The sequence below is a fragment of the Phycomyces blakesleeanus genome (assembly GCF_001638985.1).
Source record: "Phycomyces blakesleeanus NRRL 1555(-) unplaced genomic scaffold PHYBLscaffold_25, whole genome shotgun sequence".
In the NCBI taxonomy this organism is placed as follows: Eukaryota; Fungi; Mucoromycota; class Mucoromycetes; order Mucorales; family Phycomycetaceae; genus Phycomyces; species Phycomyces blakesleeanus.
Genome location: NW_017265158.1, coordinates 59,093 through 77,482, shown reverse-complemented (window position 1 = coordinate 77,482; position 18,390 = coordinate 59,093). Strand labels below are relative to the sequence as shown.

Genomic DNA, 18,390 nt, shown 5'->3' with positions numbered 1-18,390 from the left:
GTTTTTTTTATATGTTTTCAAAAAAAAATTAAAATTAAAAAAGTCATTTGAAAATGTATTCTTTATATTTTCTTTGTCAATAATTCTTATAATAAAATTGCACAAAGCAAGCTATGTAATAACTTAAATATTATTTCTACATTAAACTCCATGCATATAATACTTCTTTAGTAATTAATGTATTTGAAGGATTGTTCATAAGAAAGTCCTCCCTGAATAATACGAGATTCATGATTATCATATCAATAACCAATTAAAAGCAATTCTGTACTCTGAATAATATGATATTATACTTTATATATTTCCAGGTTTTTTTTTTTGACTTTTTGTTTAAATGAGATTATATGATCTGTTTTGATAAATTACTCGTGAATTTCAAACAAGACAAAGAAAGACAACGATGATAATGAGTTTATAAGCTAATTAATGAGTTAATAAAAAATTGCTATGGAAAATGGTGCGATGAAAATACATGAAATGCTTAACATAAAGAACTTCTAAGTGGTATAAGTAATAGTTTAAAAATATTGTACTTAATTTGAATTAAGGGACTGCTGGTGAACAAGAGCACTGTAAGCACCGTTCAACTTGAGCAACTCCCAATGTGTTCCTTGTTCAGCAACTCGACCGTCCTTGACAACACAGATAAGATCAGCCCCTTGAATTGTAGATAAACGATGAGCAATGGTGATGGTAGTACGGCCACCCTCTTCCAAGATATTATCAATAGCAGCCTGTACAAGCTTCTCTGACTCTGAATCCAAGGCAGAAGTTGCTTCGTCTAGAAGCAGCAACCGAGGCTTACGGATCAATGCACGGGCAATAGCAATACGCTGTTTTTGGCCACCAGACAGCTGGGAACCCTTGTCACCGACGCGAGTATCATAACCAAGAGGAAGGCCAGAAATAAAAGTGTGGATATTGGCAGCACGGCAAGCATCTTCAACCATTACCTGAGTAATAGGTTTGGAATCATCGACACCGAAACGAATATTCTCCCCGATAGTCATATCAAACAAGACAGGTTCCTGCCCGACCAATGCCATATGACCGCGAAGATTACCAAGTGAATAGTTCTTGACGTTGGTGTCATCAAAACGGACAGTTCCAGAGACAGGATCATACCAGCGTTGTAACATACCGATGGTAGTAGACTTGCCACACCCGGAAGGACCAACAAGAGCAATAGTCTGACCAGCCTTTCCTTTAAGATTAAATTCACCGTTGAAAATAGATATATCAGGACGAGCAGGGTAGCGGAAAGTGATATTTTCAAACGAAATGTCACCAGAAACCTGAGAAGATGCAGGCTCGATACCTTCGAGTTCAGGGTCGATAGCCGGAACACGGTCAAGAATTTCCAAAGCTGAAATTGCAGAAAACTTGGCTTTCGCAAATGTGGCTGTGAATACACTCGCCCGACCGACTTCTTGGGAAGTAAGCATAATAGTAAGTGTAGCAGTAAACATCTGAAGGAAATCAATCTTATTGTCGACCATCAAGCGGATACCGGCATAGAATGCAACAGCGTAAGTGAACTGCGTAATTGCCTGCTGAAGGCCGTAGCCAATTGAGGAAGTCAGAGCCTTGCGTTGAGCAAGCTTATGAGGACGTTCTGTAGCCTTGAAATATTTGTCTTCAAAATAAGATTGCTTGTTGAGGGCAGCAACTGTACGGATCTCTTTGATAGCTTCGCCAGCTACCTCGCCACTTTGTTCATTAGCCTTCTTGGTTTTATCTTCAAAGCCACGATGAATCTTAGACTCGTAAGCAGTGGCGCCCATAATAAAGGGAGTCATACAACAGATAATTAAAGTCAAGGTCCAGGTCTGAGAAAAAGCAATAGCAAGACCTTTTATAAATACAATGTAACGCTTTAGTAAAATATCGATTAAATGGTCGGCTTTCTTTTTTCATGTACTTTACCAGTAATTGCAGTGACAATAATCTGCGCAACATCACCCCATGTTTTGGTAACCATCTCGTTTACATTTTTGGAGTCAATGGCCAATCTCGAAGTCAATGCACCAAGGCTGTTTTCAGGATTATCATAAAACCCAATTTCTTGCCGTATCATGGATCGGAAGATCATCCCCCGGAATCTTTCTGTAAAACGCTCGCCCGCAAGTTCGAAAAACACATTTTGACCTGCAAATCCAAAAAATGCACCGACACCAATGACAACAAAGAGAAAGGCATACAAATTGGCACCTTGGAAAGGTCCTGGAGCAATATTACCATCGAATGTGAGTGTAGAGATAGTACGAGAAAAGACGAGTGCAAAGCAAGGAAAGACAGCACCAGAAAGTGCAGAACCACAGACACCAAGAGCTAACAAATGCCACTCGGGACGCATCATGTCAACCACTCTTCTTACAGGTGCAGACTGTTTCATCACGGCCTTTTTGTTTGCCTTTTCGTTGCGAAGCTTGAGTTCATAGGCATCGATAGAAATGTTGGTGCTGATTCTAGAAAGTGCAGTAGATTTAGTCTTTTCCAGGAATGTGCCCATTTCGTTTTGAGCCTCTTGGTCCTTTTTGAGTGCCAATGTTTCTTGTTTTAAAAGAAGTTCCTCATCAATATCTTCATCAGTAGTCCCAACTTGGGTAGTAGCAATTTGTTGCTTGGAAACGAGCTCGGAATAAATACCACCAAGGGCAAGCAATTCATTGTGAGTACCCTGTTCGATGAGATCGCCTTGCTTCATAACAACAATCAAGTCAGCGTTGCGAATGGTAGAAAGACGATGGGCAATGACAATTGTAGTGCGATTAGCAGTAGCTGCATCTAACGCCTTCTGGACTAGTCGTTCAGATTGGGTATCAAGAGCAGAAGTAGCCTAAAAGACATGCCTTTGGTGAGTTCAACAATGAATAAGATTGCTAATTATTTAATGCGTACTTCATCCAGTAATAATATCGACGGATTTTTCAGGATAGCACGGGCAATGGCAATGCGCTGCTTCTGTCCGCCAGACAACATACCACCATGTTCACCAACAAGAGTATTGTAGCCTTGGGGTAATTCAGAAATAAATGAGTGACAGTTGGCTTTCTTGCAGGCTTCGACCATTTCTTCCTTGGAAACCTCCTTATTTGCACCCATGGTAAGGTTTTGTCCGATAGTCATGTTGAACAGAACAGGCTCTTGGCTAACAACGCCAATCTGTGTGCGTAACCATGCAACATTATAGGATTTAAGGTTGTGACCATCGAGGAGAACCTGGCCATTGATGGGGTCATAAAAGCGTTGAAGAAGCTGGACACTAGTAGATTTTCCAGATCCGGAAGGACCAACAAAAGCAACAGTCTGACCTGAACGGATCTTGAGATTGAGACACTTGAGAATGGGAACGTCGGGGCGTGTGGGGTAAGTGAATTGAACATCTTTGAACTCGATATCGCCGACGATTTTAGGAGGCTGAATACCTTCAATTGAATCAGCGTCAATATCGGGAATGCGTTCGATAGTTTCGAATATCTTGTATGCGGCGCCACTTGCTGTGGTAATGGCAGCAAAGTTTGGAGGTAGTTGCAAAAGGGCCATGGCACCCATTATCATGGCAAAGAAGACGACCATGACCATTGGACCAATCATTTCGCCACTCATTACAAGCTTTGCACCATACCAGAATGCAAGGCCATATGTAGCAAAAAGGAGAAACATAAAGACGCCCATACCGACACCGAATATGATTCCTCGCCTGACGCCGATTTCCTTTGCGTTCTTGAGTTTGATGTTGTAAAGATCAGAAAATCGATTTTGGAGAGAAAAGGCATAGACAGTACGAATACCCGAGAAAACCTGTTCTGCTATAGATCCGGCCTCAGCATAGGCGGTTTGTGACTTGAGAGTATATCTTGTGGTGTAGTATCCCATTAGACCTCCGACTCCACCCATTAAAGGCATTGTAGCCAACATGATGATAGCTAGCTTCCAACCGACAGCAAATGCAACGATGAATCCGATAACGAACTGGGCAATTGCTGATACGAGCAGTCCAAATTTTTCTGAAATACCATCTTGGATCATTTGGGTATCAACGGCTAAACGGGTGTTGAGAGAACCATCACCAGCCTTGTCAAACCAGGCCATGTCTTGACGGAGGATGGCGTGGACGTACATTTGACGAATTCGACGTGCTTGATTTTCACCACTAAGGACCCACAGGGCATTTGAGGTATAGGATACAACTAGAGCCGCGATTCCAATATAAACAAAATTGAGGATCATTCCCAGAGTAACATCCAGAATTGATGCATCATCGTCTTTGGAATTCTGGAGCTTTTTTAAGAAGAGACCGAGAACGACAATAGTAAGTGGTTGCATCAGGCCAACGATGAACGAGCAGATACAGGCAATAAAGATCATGAATTTGTCGAGAGCAGATGCGTATCGAAACATAGACCAAATTGCGACTGTTGGTTCTTTTTGCTTCTTGTTCTTGTTTAATTCATCGTCTTGAATAGTTTTGTTCGAGTAGACTTCTGAGCAAGATCCGAATTCCGAAATATGGTGTTTTTCTTGCATCCCTAGCGATGTGGTGTGAGTTACTGCTTTGACAGTAGCTGCTTGTGTTGAGAATAACTATGGTCGATAATCGTCAAAGGTTGAAACAGTTGAGAAGGGAGAGTGTGGAGGATTATTGAATAACCGAGTGAGAAAATTCTTCCGGTAGCGATAAATGAATGTATTATTTGACAAGTTTAGAGCACAAGATAGAAAAGGTATTTATATAATTTCTTTTCTGTTTTCTTTTTATTCTTTATTTTTATTTTCAGTTTTGGGATTTACTAAACTGTAGCTAACTCCTTGACCAATTGAGGTTATTACCAGAGTAAAAAGAAAAAGAAAAAAGAAATTGTAGGAAATTATTCGGTTGTTATGACTTGATCAACCCAGAATTCCTACATGTGGGACAAGCAAAAAAAAAACAAAAAATTATAACAATTCCGCATTACTTGTCATTGAAGCTGTAGCCTTATAATACCCAAATATACAATTTCCCTGGAGAAAAAGAGAGATAAATCTTTTGGCCTGTGTAGCCTGAGAAGCTCTGTACCCTGTGTAGCTTGTGTAGCCTATGTATCACATTCCTTTCATGGTATATATAAAATGAATAATGGTGTTCGATACATGGTATGTTTAGCTACATTATTCATAATGTACCATTGAAATGGTTCACGTGTGGAGAAACCCTATATGATTGATTTTACTTGACATGGGTGTCTATATTGATTTTCTTTTATTATTATTAAAGAGTAGATTTTTGATTTCATGCTTCAATTCTTCTCCTTTTCGTTATTTTTATTATTATATTGGAAATTAGATGCTTATAGTGCTTAATATTTGGGCAAGTAGTTTTTTTTTGTTTTCTTCCTTTATTTGTGCATTTATTCGGCCTCATTATGTGCTTTGGCTGATATGCCCCAAAGCACAATTACTAAAAACAATGATCAATAAAATTATGGTGTATTCTTTGTGGAAAATGGCAAGTTCTTTTTGTTTCATTTTATGTGCATGGGCTACTTTGGCTCTGGTCAATGAATCAATAATATTGGAGCTCATTTTCTCTTTGAATATAATTCCAACATGAACAATGACAGTTTAATTTAGATACTTTTTTCATTGATATTTATCATATATGAAAGCGACATTATTCTTCAATATTTAAAGCAGATTTTTGTAGTTAAAATTTATACTCCAACAATAGCCACTTTATTTATCTTATTTTAGATATAAAAATAAAAATATCAAATCAAGAAACGAAAATGATGGGTGATACGCATAACAGGATTCAATCAATTGTTACACTCTCTATTTCTAACCATGACCCAAAAAACAAAAAACAAAGTGTCAAAGATTTGTTCGACCTCTTATCCGGGAAAACATACGGAAGCTGTGTTGCCCCAAACTTTCTTGAACTATATCATTAACACATTTCTTTAATTTACTTTACTTTACTTTACTTTACTTTGAATTGCCTGCTTGATTGCTTATTTATTTCTAATAGGGCTTCAATATAAAGACCTCAAGCCACCTTTGTTTTTCAATGTCTTGTTTTCTTTTTCTTCAAAGAAACATAGTCAAAGTCTTTGAATTCCTTATTCATTTTTTTTTAGAATAATAATAACATTTATTATAATAATAAAACATTCGATCCCAGAATATTACAGTGAACGCCAAGCCCTATTATAAGTTACATGGTTAATTCAAGTGCCTTTGAGATGACGAATATATCTTTATCGAGAGTTTCTTCTTAAGAGCCATACTTGGACAATCAAAGAAGGAAAAGAAATCTTTAATCAAACCATAATTTCATGGTAAATGTAAATAGCGTCTTTGTTCGTAAATTTATACTTTCTCTCTCTATCAATCAAATACACGCACAATAAATCTGGTTATACAAAACGGATACAGCCGCCGAGATCAATTGTGCAATAAGCAGCAAGAAAGAATGGCAATCAGATTTGATCCATTTTTTTAAAAAAAAATAGGGTTTAATTATATAAAATATTTAATATAATCAAAGTATATTGTTCAAAAATCATGTCAATTGAATTGTACCAAACAATTAATGTCAAGGCAAAGGATATATATACAAAGAGCTTACGTTAAAGTCATAAAATTAAACCTGTAAACACCACACTTGTATACAAGACCAAGATTATCTACCCATTAATTATCCATATAATGTGACTCTATCATTCTTATTCCCTTTTTAAAAAAAAATCTTACAAAGAATTGAATTATTTTAAGTTCATTGTGCAATTGATTTATAAATAAATTAATAAAGTGTGGTTTTAATGACTTCAATATTGAAATGTATCTATTTCTTTTTAATGAATCCAGGAAAATGAATTTCAATTATTAGAAGCGTAATTGTCATTGACAGTGATCTGTGGAGAATTCTTTCATTATAAATATATATAATATAAGAATAAGAAAAGAGAGGGATTAGAGTGTAGTATAATAGTATTAGAGCATCAGACACCTAGTACTTGTTCAGAAACATATAGAAATCAGATCAATAGAGCTGTACCTATTTATTTTCATTTTCATCATATTAATTAACATATGTATGAGACTTCTCTTTCCAGAGCAAAACGAAACAAATGAATGCGTCTGCCCAAGACTTTTGGGTCCCACTTCGCTATCTACTAGCTCCGTTCATGACAATCCATTGTGTAGACAGTCACGTCTGGTCTGCACCAGCACTAGTATTAGTATTTTATTTGGAAACCAGGCTACTTTAGTTACCTATATTATATTATAATTCAAACAAACTTGTGGTATTCGTATCTGAATCATTATTGAGTGTATCGAGCCACTTGTGATTTATGACTTTATTCATCATAGAAATCTTTAAGAAAAATCCAATTAAAAAATCGCGTGTTTACTTTAATAAACTAAATCTTTTATCAATTTCCCTTCTTTTGATCTTTAGTTTTCTCTTATTTTATGTTTCTTTTTGTTTATAAGTTATTGTTTAATCTGTAACATGTACTCTGAGGTTTATTCAAAGTCAAAGACTACATAAAAAATACCAAGCAAAATATATAAAGAGTAGGCTATAAAGTCATCAAGACATAATCCGATGGTTGGAAGAATAAATGAAAATAAATGAGGGGATAGGGATATAAGCAAACAAAAAGTGAATGCTTATTTTTATTACAAGAGATGGACCACTTTGAAGAGTTGGATCACGTGAAGGATAATATATTTTTCTGAAATTCACAACAAAGCCACTATACTCGCTGTCACACTGTTCTCTGAAATGCAGGAAAATAAACGAAAAGTCACAGTATGCCAAAAAGGACCCCCCTTTTTACCCACTTTTATTCCTAATAGCACATCATGGCACCTGTTAAGAAGGACGATTCACCTCCCCAATCACCCGTAGAAGAACACGAGGACATGGTTGAAGAGGATGTTGATGCTGAAGAAGAAAACTCTGATGAAGAAATGGAAGAGGATAATGACATGATTGCAAATGCAGACAAGGTCGAGATTGTAAGTATCACCAGCAAATAAGTGACAAGTACCGGAACAAATAGACGGGCAAACGAATAAGCAAGAATTCTAGTCAGGAATCTTATTTTGAGTGTGCAGATTTCAGGTGCAAGCAGCGACCAGACCGCCATGACTTTCTGTTTCAAGGAAGAAGACCATACTATCGGAAACTCATTGAGACACATGATCAACAAAAAGTAAGCTCTTAAAAAATAAAAGCATATCAAGTCCGAGCCATATTTAAATTTTCTCGCTTAATAGCCCCGAAGTTGACCTTTGCGGTTACTCTATTCCTCACCCTTCCGAAGCTAAATTGCACCTCCGTATCCAGACCACAAGTAAGTATCGTGATATATATATATATATACATATTTATTTATGGTGAATATTAATATTCTATTAGACCGTACTACCGCGATAGACGCTCTCAAGAAAGGTCTTGAAGATTTGACTGATATGTGCGATCACATCTTCAAGACATACGAAGACGAGCTTGCCAAGAAAGATTATGAAGTGTGGGAGGAAATATCATAGACTGCTTTTAAATTGAATGCATAGATTAAAGAGTGAAAGAGAAAGAAAGAAGGAGAAAGAATAAGCATGAGAGCATGAGTGGTTTTAAATAAACACATTGTAAATTTCACATACCCTTTGAAAGTTGTGGCCAAGCTCTCTTCTTGGCTACGTCACACATAATGTGGATTAACCAATGGGATACTGCAACATCCCGTACCTTTCTTACACCCGCTTCCTTTCTTCGATATTCCCTTTTTCGAGATGAAGCGATCGGTCTTAATTTTCTTTTTACTTTTACAATGCATTTTCTCGGTGTATGGGCAAGCAGACGCAAAGAAAGACAAGCTTTTGAAGCTCGCAAAGGAGAACAATGGTCTTGTTAAGTTAAACAGCAAGACATACAGCCAGTTCACAGAAGGAAAACGAAACTATGGCCTCGTTGTACTATTAACCGCCCTTAATGACCGTTTCAAATGCATCCCATGCCGGTATGCACTTTAAATCGCTTTTGATTGCTCTGACTTACGCGTAAAACTCCCCGGTTTAGTGAATTCGATTCCGAGTACAAGTTAGTCGCCTCAAGTTTCCAAAAAACACAAGATCCCAGCCGTGTTTTCTTTGGCTATCTGGACTTTGAGGATGGCCAGGCTATTTACCAGCAGGTTAGCCTCGGATAATACAAGAGTGATTTAATTGATTCATAACACTATATGTGCACTTTTCTTAGCTTGGCCTCCAAACCGCACCCAACGTATTTTATTTCCCTCCGTCCAAGGCCAGTGCAAGAAGAGAGCCAGAGCGTTACGATTTGGCAAAGAGGTATATTAGCAAGTCTTCAGATCCCAAAAGCAGATATTTACAAATCTATATATGTACAGTGGATTCTTGGCAGAGACCTTTGCCAGCTTCTTGTCACGTCAGATTAATGCCCCTGTCCCAGTCAATCGCCCTATTGATTTCTTCAAGTTGGGTATTAAAGTTCTGATAGGTTTAGGTGTTGTAGCTGCTTTGAAGTTGCTTTACCCCTATTTTGGCTTTATTATCCAGCACAAGAACACCTGGGCTGCTTTCTCAATTGTAAGTATTTCACCGTAAGCGTTAAACTTTAGACATATATTTAAATGAAATGTTTAGATTACTATCTTGGTCATGACTTCTGGCCATATGTGGAACCGTATCCGCAACCCTCCTTATGTTATGCCTGGTCAAAATGGGCAGATCAATTATGTTGCTTCAGGGTAATAGTTAAATTATAATGGTTAATAACAGGTCGCTAAGATATTGTTTCTTCTCCTTCTTCTTTCTATCATGAACTAGTTTTCAACAACAGCTAGGAATGGAATCTCAGATTGTCGCATCCATTTGTAAGTATCAAAATAATTAAAGTAGAAGGAAAATACTAATTTCCATGAATTATAGATGGAGTATTGGCTTTTTCTGTCGTGTCTCTGGCTTATGCTGTACCTTCTTTTGATGACAAGTTCCGTCAGCGTTTCGGTGTTTATGTTTGGTCAATTGCAATCTTTGTCGTGTTTAGCTGTTTGGTGAACTTATTCAGACTTAAGAACGCCGCATATCCTTTTAAGATCCTCTTTTAATCAATAGAGAAAATAAAAGATACAGACAATCAATTCTGTAAGAATTAGAGAAAGAGATTTTAATCATATTTCTTTTTTTTAAAAAAATATATATATATATAGTATAATTGAATGATCCAATGAATATCTATTACAGTGATAGTGAGTGATTGTGAGAGTGTTTGAGAGATATGGTGTTTGAATGAGAGGGTATCTGTGCACTTTGCTACAGCTTCACGTTCTTTGTCTTGTTTTCTTTTTTCTCTTTTTCTTCTTCCTTATCGTCGTCATCCTCTTCTTCGTCTTCCTCATCGTCTTCCTCATCGTCTTCCTCATCGTCTTCCTCATCGTCTTCCTCATCGTCTTCCTCATCGTCGAAATCGCTTCCAAAGTCGAAATCGCTATCCTCAAAATCGTCTTCCTTGATATGAGAGAGGTCCTCTCCCATCTCAAGTTTTCTCAAGTAGGATCTTCGCTGACGCAATGTCATTCTTGCCAATAATCTCTCAAGTTCAATTTCTTCTTTGATAGTTGAGGCATCAGTCTTGATTTCACTCTTACTTTAAAGACAAATAAATAAAAACCGAGGTTGTTTTAGTTTACAAAGTGGTTTGACGATATCTTTTTTTATTATTGTTATTATTGTTATATGATTACTGCACTTACTCGACAATAATTTCTTTGCTTTCTGTACATTTTGCGCACACTTTCTTGGTTGTTGCGCAGTTATTACAAAGAACATGATAGGCCTCCTTAATTGTCTTTTCTTGACAGCATGTGCTAAAATAAAATAAAAACCATGGTAAGTATTTTTTCCGAGATCCCACTAAAATCTGCCACTCACCATCGCTTTACTGCTGTCAATGGCTTGTACTTTCTGTACTTCTTGCGCCACATAATAACATCCGTACAACGCTGACACAATCCGTAAACTGGCAATCCATTGATTTCCTTTGTCTTTTTGGAATTCTTGTTGGGCTTCCAGCTAGTTGTATTTTGATGCTTCTGACCCTTTTTGGAGTTGTTTCCCTTTCGGAAGGTTGATTTACTTTCATAGGTCGACATGGTTGATTTACTAAGAACTGTAAAAAAAGTAGCAAGACAAAAAAGGCATCCCCTTATTTTCTGCCGGAATGAGTTTGAATTTTTGAAGATTTATAGGTACAAGTGACGACTTTTACTTTTGTCAATGCCCATACAATCATGTCTACTTTTTTTTTAAAAGAAAATATTTTATTATTTTAACTTCTTTAAAAGACATTCCAAAGTATATAATAAATTTACTCCTATCATTATTGGCTATTAATATTTCAAAGGTATATATAATTTCCTCGACTTACATCGTCTAAGCTGGTTAAAAACATTATTTGGCTTTACCAGACCTTCAACTATAAAAGCCACCAGCTCATATAATCTAAATTCTTTCTGACATAAAATGAGATACCCTTCTTTCTCAGTATCAGCCACAAGGAAACGCAGTACTCTAATGAGCGGAACAAGAAATATATGTGTCTGTGTAAAGTTTGCACCACACAAAAACTAAGTGCATAAAAGCACAAAGTTTCTTGAGCTACTAAGGTGGGAAGAAATTATTCAAACACGACGATTTCCCCCTCTTTTCGGGTACAGTGATTATTTTACAAACATATTTTGGGACATGATACTTACAGATAATATACTTTATATATGTTATATTTAGATATTTAGCTTTATAATAGGTCTAGAGATAAAATTAAACCATAAAAACTATTGTATATGTAAAGAAAAACGTTTTTAATATGAATTAAAATGTTTATTTTGTATAAAACCGACTTTATTAATGGAAGAGCCACCACAGCTGTTAGGGACATAATATAATTTCTGGACGCCGTACCATAAATTATCCACAAACTCGGAAAATAGAACACATCGGTGCTTAAAAAGAACTCTATTTTATATAAACATCGTGTTCAGATAGTTAACATTCGGGGGGAGGTCAATTAAAAAAAGTCTAAATCATACGGCGAATTAGCCATCTCTATATAATATTATGTTTCTTAAACATAATTAACTCACAATACCATGAAGAATAAAAGTCTGGCTGATCATTTACACTAAGCTTGTTTTTGAACTTTGTGTTCAAACTTCAAGGCTTGCAAAAAAAAAGAATCCAATAATATCCTTAAATTGTAAAGTTTCCTCGACCTTTTTATTTTTTTTTAAAAAAAAAGAATGTCTCTCTCTCTATCACTATTATTACTATTACTATTATTATTATTATTATTATTATTATTATTATTATTTTGGTCTGGAATAAAGAGATATATTTGCAGACGAAGAAACTGAGTCACCGAACCTCTCATTTCTTCCCTTTATTTTGTTTAAGAGAATATCTCGAAAGATCCTTAAACGAGAAAAGAGAGACAGACTTCGCCAAGCAAACTTTTAATAGTGCTGAACTGAAAACCAGTGACCGGGCCTTTTGGCACCTTAACAGCCATCATAAGAGAGTTCTTATAAACACTACACACTACCATCTAAAATCCAGTGCATCTTATGCAACCCTACACAATTGATCTATAAACCCATTATGTCTTTTTTAGTTTCTGAGATGGACAGCCATATATCCACTGATATCGAAACTCTTTAAATCACTCCTTCGCCCAATAGTACAACGTACGTGCCTTGATTACTATTTTTCCAACCATTTTATTTACTGTTGTAGAAATAACCAAGTTTGCACTCAATGGCTGTTTTTTTATTTACTCTCTTTTAATATTAGTTTTCAATTTTTAGCTTTTAATTAATGGTTCTAATCAACATTCAGATACGCTAGATTTGTAATAAATCATATATACATTTTTCTGTTTACTATATTGCTTTTAAGAGTCTTTTTTTTTTGTTCTTATACACAAACTTTTTTTAAGCAAAGAACTTCTATTATATATTAGATCTTATATAGAATATTACAAGTCTGCATTTTCCGAGACTGTAAACCCAATCTACAGTCTTCAATTTGCATGTATATATGTATGTACGTATGTATGTATGTATATTATTGATGAGTGAACATTTATATTGTAATCGACGTAAAGAAATATCTTAAAGAACTAATTGAAATGTTCATACACAGTAGAGTGCGTTTTGTTTCAATTCCACTCTTTTGTCTGTACGGTAAAGTTTCGTTTTTCTTCAGTACAGATGTAAGTTTGCGTGAAAAATGAGACTAATTCTTGGTAGGTTTCTTAGCTGTAACATACAGCATAACAAAAATACATAGTTAGTTATATACATTGAAATAAATCAAGCATACATTAATACTTACTTCCGTATTTTGATCGACTAGTAGTACGTGTGGCAACACCCTGGAGATCAAGTGCACCACGGACAAGATGGTAACGCACACCTGGCAAATCAGGTACACGACCACCACGAACAAGAACAACCGAGTGCTCTTGCAAGTTGTGTCCCTCACCGGGAATGTAGGCTGTAACGACCTTGCCGTTAGTCAACTTCACACGAGCAACCTTTCTGACAGCTGAGTTGGGTTTCTTTGGTTTGGTGGTGTACACTTTGTTACAGACACCCTTGCGTTGATAGCAGTTTTCAAGGGCAGGGGTTTTACTCTGCTTAGTCTTGGTCTTACGACATTTGCGAATGACCTGGTTCAACGTAGCCATACCGGCCTTCTGCTGTTGCTGGTGAAGGGGCATAAGTGACTGGCGAGTAAAGGTCATAGATGTAGGCTTCAAGCTGCTAAGAATAACGCTTCGTGAAGTGGTTGCCTGTGTAATCAGAGTTCGGGTGACCATTCCCTTTTGGGCAAATGGCTTCCATTGGGTGAGGAGCGATCGCAGGGCCAGCATGGTTAAAGTCGAGCGTTCGTTTTACCGTTATGGCAGGGGAGATTTTTTTGTTGTGGTTCATGGTTAGATCACGTGTACCAGTCACATGCAGATGCAAATGCTATCTTTCGTATTTTTATTTAGAAGAGCTTTCAAACGTTTTGCCTAATTTATTCACTACCATTTTAGCAGTGGTTTCGATTGAATATATGTCTGTATCAATCACTAAAACATTATCCACAACTTTGTGGTCCACTTCAGAGTGATCTTCTCCGACAAACAGATGCTTATTCCATCGTACGAACTGCGGCCAAACAATTGCATCAAAATATCCTGGAGGATCTGCCCAATATCCTATAAAACGTCCGCACATACTCAATTTCTTTGTATATACTGGATTAACCTACCTTCTGCAGTGTTATATCCCTGGCGATTCTCTCGGCGGTACTTGAGTGTATCGTAAGATGCAGTAATAAATATGCGTGCATCAAGCTCAGCGCACAAAGCGGTATCCCAGTAAAGCATAAACCCATCTACAAGGACAAAGTAACAGTCCTGACTATTTAATTCTTTCAATGCGTTCTCAAGGGATTCAAAAGTCTTTGATGAAACTTGATTTGAACCATCATGAACATTGCTAACTTCATTGGAGTGATAATCTTTTGGTAATTGACCCTGGTGATTACGAGCATGTTGAATTAAGGCAACAAGACCATCTGAGTCAAGTGCATCAGGACAGTCCCAGTTGGAAAGATTTGTTTCCGGATCGATGGGAATCTCATCATCAGACTAACCAACAAATTGAAATAAGAATTTGAATAACAGGATCCTAGTTTGTTGAAAGGATTGAAGTTACTTTAAAAAAGTCGTCCTGATAGATAACGACTGAGTTCTTCAAGATTTTCTGAAGTATGCGTGTGAGGGTCTAGGATCAATTTATGAGAATTATTTTGATTGTGTAGATTATAATGTCTTACTGTTTTTCCTGAACAGGATGGACCACTTTAATGATAGCTGGTGTCAGATAGTGAATTAACTCAATTTTTTTATATATATAGTATTATTATTTTAAACATATTACATTCAATATCATCGAAGCATGATTTAAGAATGATTTTTGTAGCAAGTAAATATGATCCTTGCCTTATGCCAATTGTATAAACTGAAACCATATGTATAAACAATAAGAACAATCGAAAAACCACGCAGTACAGCACAGATAAGCTTGCTCATATTCTGAAAATAAAACAGTCACGGCACTGCAGTAGAATGTTATTTAAAAGAACAAAATTGAAATGAAATAAAATGTACATTGTGGTAATAAGCTATGGATGTTTGTTTGATAAATTCGACCAATAGACCCGCTAATATGGTACGTAATAATACACAATAATAATTATTTGAGAACAGGGCTGGGCTCTCGGAAAGGAGAATAAGAGCGAGGCGGTGGTGTGGTTCGATATGATTCGTCAGGTGATGCTGCGTGGGCCGTGAGAGGATGATTTCCGAGTGAATGTGGTCTACGTACGACAGCCGAAAAGAGTATATCCTGAGCCTTTTGGCGGGTCGGTGAAAATTGTCGAAAGGGATTTTCAGCCAATGTATTCGTTTTGTTCAGTCCAAGTGCTACTCCTGTATCTACTCCCTTAAGTTTTTCTCCTTCCAATGAAATCGATTTCACTGATTTGATAATAGCATTGATGTCAAGTTGGCTATTGCTCAACTCTTCATTATCACTTGCATGAACTTGATTCCAATTCAGGAGGACCTTATTCCCGTATTGTTGCAACTCGTCAACATTTATAAAAAGGGAATAGTGATTGAGATGCAAGAACTCCAATTCAAGCGTATTGAGTTCGGCCACCGGAAGTCCTCCGACCTAACGCAAATTTAAATATACTATTATACACAAGTCGAATATGTTCTATGTAGTTTACCTTTGCATAGCGAGTGTTGGTATAAAATACGTCTGAAAAAAATTTGCTAGATACCATAATCCCAGCAATAACCAATCGATGAATATTATAAGAATTAATACGAAGAGAGGCTTGGTTGGAATCATCGACAGCCATACGATCAAAATAAACCAACAGAGCCAAAAGACATTCATTGGCGCACGGACAATACTTTAAGATCCTGACTAAGTAAGCCTGGAGAGTTATGGTAGGGATAGACCTCGCATGAAAACAAGTGTAAGGTGAATGTGATACCGAGAGAATATCTTGGCTGGAAGACCCCGCTGTATGGTGGTCGTTTTCAGTGGCAATTTTCTCGAGCAAGCAAGTCAATAATTTGACAGTGTCTTTAGTAGGGTGATTAGCCAAGTCAAAACAAACGACCATTAAGAGAGAGAGAAAATTTGTAAAGGCTAACAAGAAAAGGTGTAAGACAAAGAGAAAGAAAAGAGTAGTCAATCCGATAGCGAGAAAAAGAGAAAGAAATAACCAAGGACGTCATCATACAGTCTCTCATCTGTCGGGTGATAAGAATCAAAAAGGACCCTTCCATAATGTTGGTTCAGCATGGTACTGTACCTCCAAAAACATCAAATAACCCCCATAAACCCTCAAAACAAATGTTGTAATTTTCTCTTTTGCCCTACTCATTCAGTGAACTTTAATAAATCTGAGCCTGTCACAGCTCCATACAAACAAAAAAAAAGTACTGTACCTTGTTTTATCAATTTGAAATTAAAATTAGCCTTATAAAAGCCAGATTTATGTGGTCAAAAATATAAATTTGCGATTTTTGATAGAAGAATTAGTAAAATAAGGTAAGTTCTATGAATATGTTAAAGCTACCTTTTATTAAAGGTGCCATCACCTCAACTAATCTTAGCCAACAGTAAAGTGGGCCGTCAAAGTGCAATATCTAATAAAACACGGCATTTTACAAATACAACTCTGGTTACAAAACTAGATAATTTTTCACAGTTTCTTCTGATAGCTAATGTCAATACTAATACTTATAATAATATCACTGTTAATTTAGAATAATCCCATTGGCTTCTTTCATAGTGCTGATCTTTACATTGCTCCGAGAATTCGCGAGAAAAGACGCGCCCCAGAAGAGAAAATAGATGTTGATTCGTGTAACAAAACACATAGCAACAGTTTATTGGCTGTATGGGGTAAAATGGCGTTCTGTGAAGACAGAATGAAAAGGTTCATTATATGAAGACGGAAGACAGATAAATAACGCTCTAAACATATGCCACTCTAATGATGAAGAGCTCTAAATCTAGTTGGTACCAAACAATTCCTTAAAGTAATCACCTAAAAAATAAAGGTAAGATAATGCTCATGCCATTTTAAAGAGTACTTACCTAGTGCAACCATGCACACTGTTTGCCAGATTCCAAGACCAATGCGAGGCACGACACCCTTGAAAAGGCCACGAGCGCCATGTTCAGAGTAGATGTATTTGAATGCCTTTACAATGGTAAGGTTTTTGGGACGTCCGGGTGTCTGAACCTGGCTCTGCATCTCAATACGGATTACTTCGATTGGCTGATTCCAGCACGACAATGCACCACCAGCCACCGAAGCCAGGCCCTTATCCAGAGCAGTAGCCTTCTTGTGGGCATCAGGTCCTTCACCATAGCGCGCTTTGATAATAGCATCTTGGGTATAACGAGTGATACCGAAGCGACTGGCCCAGTTGGTGCACTGGCGTACAGCCACAGCATTTACACCCTTGTTTATTCCCGCAAAGCCCTCCTTCTTAAAAATATCACTGGCGATCTTCAATGTAGACACTTGAGCACCAGCTTTGGAGCGAGTGACTTCAACAGTCTTCATAAAAGTGCAGAAACCCATAGTAGAATATGCTTGGGCAATACCACCTGTCATGCCACCAAAAATACCGGCCTATAACCATAACCCACATTAGAATCCTTTTACTGTCTAGTGTACAAGGAATGTGTTTGGATGTACCATGAACGGAGAAGCACCAGCGGCTCTGGCATAGTACTCAGACTCAGAGGCAGTAAACAAAAGAACTGCACCCTTGGTCGATCCTGATGGAAGTAGAAATAAATACAATTATTTAACACCGCGTGTATTATAACAGCAACAAATAAACCTAAATTTTACTCGACTTTACCTTCAATCCATGCCCAGGGAATCAGCCCTTGATAGAAACCGAATACTCCACCTCTTTGCCAAACAGACTTGATAGCAGTCAAGATAGACTGAGATCTGTTTGCCGCCATTTGAGTCTTGAGAACCTCAAAGGGTTGACCAAGAGATGATACCTCGAATAGGTTCAAGGCTGAATTATATATTTATATATATATATTAGACAACGGATAATATACTCTGTTCTTACTTGACTACTACTTCATACCTGCACCTAGCGCAAGGTTGTTCCAAGAGATAGGCTTCTTGACCAAAGGAGCAGAGGGATCGACAGGACCAGATGTAATAGGGGCCATTGTATAAAGAAAGTGGAGAAAAGAG

At 37.1% G+C, this 18,390-nt stretch overlaps 7 protein-coding genes across 7 annotated transcripts; 2 read left to right on the top strand and 5 right to left on the bottom strand.

Moving 5' to 3' along the window:
- Nucleotides 1-533: 533 nt before the first annotated feature.
- On the bottom strand, nt 534-4,404 carry PHYBLDRAFT_156356 (hypothetical protein; the record flags this gene model as incomplete). Its single annotated transcript, XM_018433482.1, has 3 exons — nt 534-1,852; nt 1,927-2,839; nt 2,902-4,404. The coding sequence occupies 3 exons, from the start codon at nt 4,402-4,404 to the stop codon at nt 534-536; spliced, it is 3,735 nt and encodes a 1,244-aa protein (XP_018286281.1).
- A 3,726-nt stretch (nt 4,405-8,130) lies between these two features.
- Nucleotides 8,131-8,547, top strand: PHYBLDRAFT_26630 (hypothetical protein; the record flags this gene model as incomplete). The annotated part of the gene is made up of 3 exons (XM_018439894.1): nt 8,131-8,210; nt 8,275-8,351; nt 8,417-8,547. Coding segments are annotated over 3 exons (288 nt in total), but the record flags the coding sequence as incomplete, so codon positions are not given.
- A 224-nt stretch (nt 8,548-8,771) lies between these two features.
- Nucleotides 8,772-10,173, top strand: PHYBLDRAFT_136346 (hypothetical protein). Its single transcript, XM_018429779.1, has 7 exons — nt 8,772-9,017; nt 9,077-9,191; nt 9,257-9,348; nt 9,408-9,606; nt 9,664-9,767; nt 9,847-9,893; nt 9,949-10,173. Exons 1-7 carry the CDS (start codon nt 8,791-8,793, stop codon nt 10,125-10,127), a joined length of 963 nt encoding a protein of 320 aa, XP_018286279.1. The 5' UTR covers nt 8,772-8,790; the 3' UTR covers nt 10,128-10,173.
- A 2,946-nt stretch (nt 10,174-13,119) lies between these two features.
- PHYBLDRAFT_56390 (hypothetical protein) lies at nt 13,120-13,960 on the bottom strand. The gene is made up of 2 exons (XM_018440214.1): nt 13,411-13,960; nt 13,120-13,334 (listed from the first exon to the last, which is right to left on the bottom strand). The coding sequence occupies exons 1-2, from the start codon at nt 13,763-13,765 to the stop codon at nt 13,312-13,314; spliced, it is 378 nt and encodes a 125-aa protein (XP_018286278.1). The 5' UTR covers nt 13,766-13,960; the 3' UTR covers nt 13,120-13,311.
- Nucleotides 13,961-14,066: 106 nt separating this feature from the next.
- On the bottom strand, nt 14,067-14,855 carry PHYBLDRAFT_117525 (hypothetical protein; the record flags this gene model as incomplete). Its single annotated transcript, XM_018428583.1, has 3 exons — nt 14,067-14,284; nt 14,338-14,719; nt 14,787-14,855. Coding segments are annotated over 3 exons (669 nt in total), but the record flags the coding sequence as incomplete, so codon positions are not given.
- Nucleotides 14,856-15,683: 828 nt separating this feature from the next.
- On the bottom strand, nt 15,684-16,257 carry PHYBLDRAFT_6869 (cyclin; the record flags this gene model as incomplete). The annotated part of the gene is made up of 2 exons (XM_018441990.1): nt 15,684-15,809; nt 15,868-16,257. Coding segments are annotated over 2 exons (516 nt in total), but the record flags the coding sequence as incomplete, so codon positions are not given.
- A 754-nt stretch (nt 16,258-17,011) lies between these two features.
- PHYBLDRAFT_188685 (hypothetical protein) lies at nt 17,012-18,365 on the bottom strand (the record flags this gene model as incomplete). Its single annotated transcript, XM_018439546.1, has 5 exons — nt 17,012-17,205; nt 17,256-17,799; nt 17,866-17,948; nt 18,035-18,202; nt 18,278-18,365. 5 exons carry the CDS (start codon nt 18,363-18,365, stop codon nt 17,171-17,173), a joined length of 918 nt encoding a protein of 305 aa, XP_018286275.1. The 3' UTR covers nt 17,012-17,170.
- Between the last annotated feature and the right edge of the window lie 25 nt (nt 18,366-18,390).

Bases quoted from the DNA above. Each gene is read 5' to 3' on its own strand.
- PHYBLDRAFT_136346 (XM_018429779.1), top strand. From the start codon at position 8,791: ATGAAGCGATCGGTCTTAATTTTCTTTTTACTTTTACAATGCATTTTC. The intron at 9,018-9,076 runs GTATGCACTTTA...TCCCCGGTTTAG, and splicing joins TTCAAATGCATCCCATGCCG to TGAATTCGATTCCGAGTACA. The intron at 9,349-9,407 runs GTATATTAGCAA...ATATATGTACAG, and splicing joins CGTTACGATTTGGCAAAGAG to TGGATTCTTGGCAGAGACCT.
- PHYBLDRAFT_56390 (XM_018440214.1), bottom strand. From the start codon at position 13,765: ATGGCTACGTTGAACCAGGTCATTCGCAAATGTCGTAAGACCAAGACT. The intron at 13,335-13,410 runs GTAAGTATTAAT...TGTATGTTACAG, and splicing joins TAGTCGATCAAAATACGGAA to CTAAGAAACCTACCAAGAAT.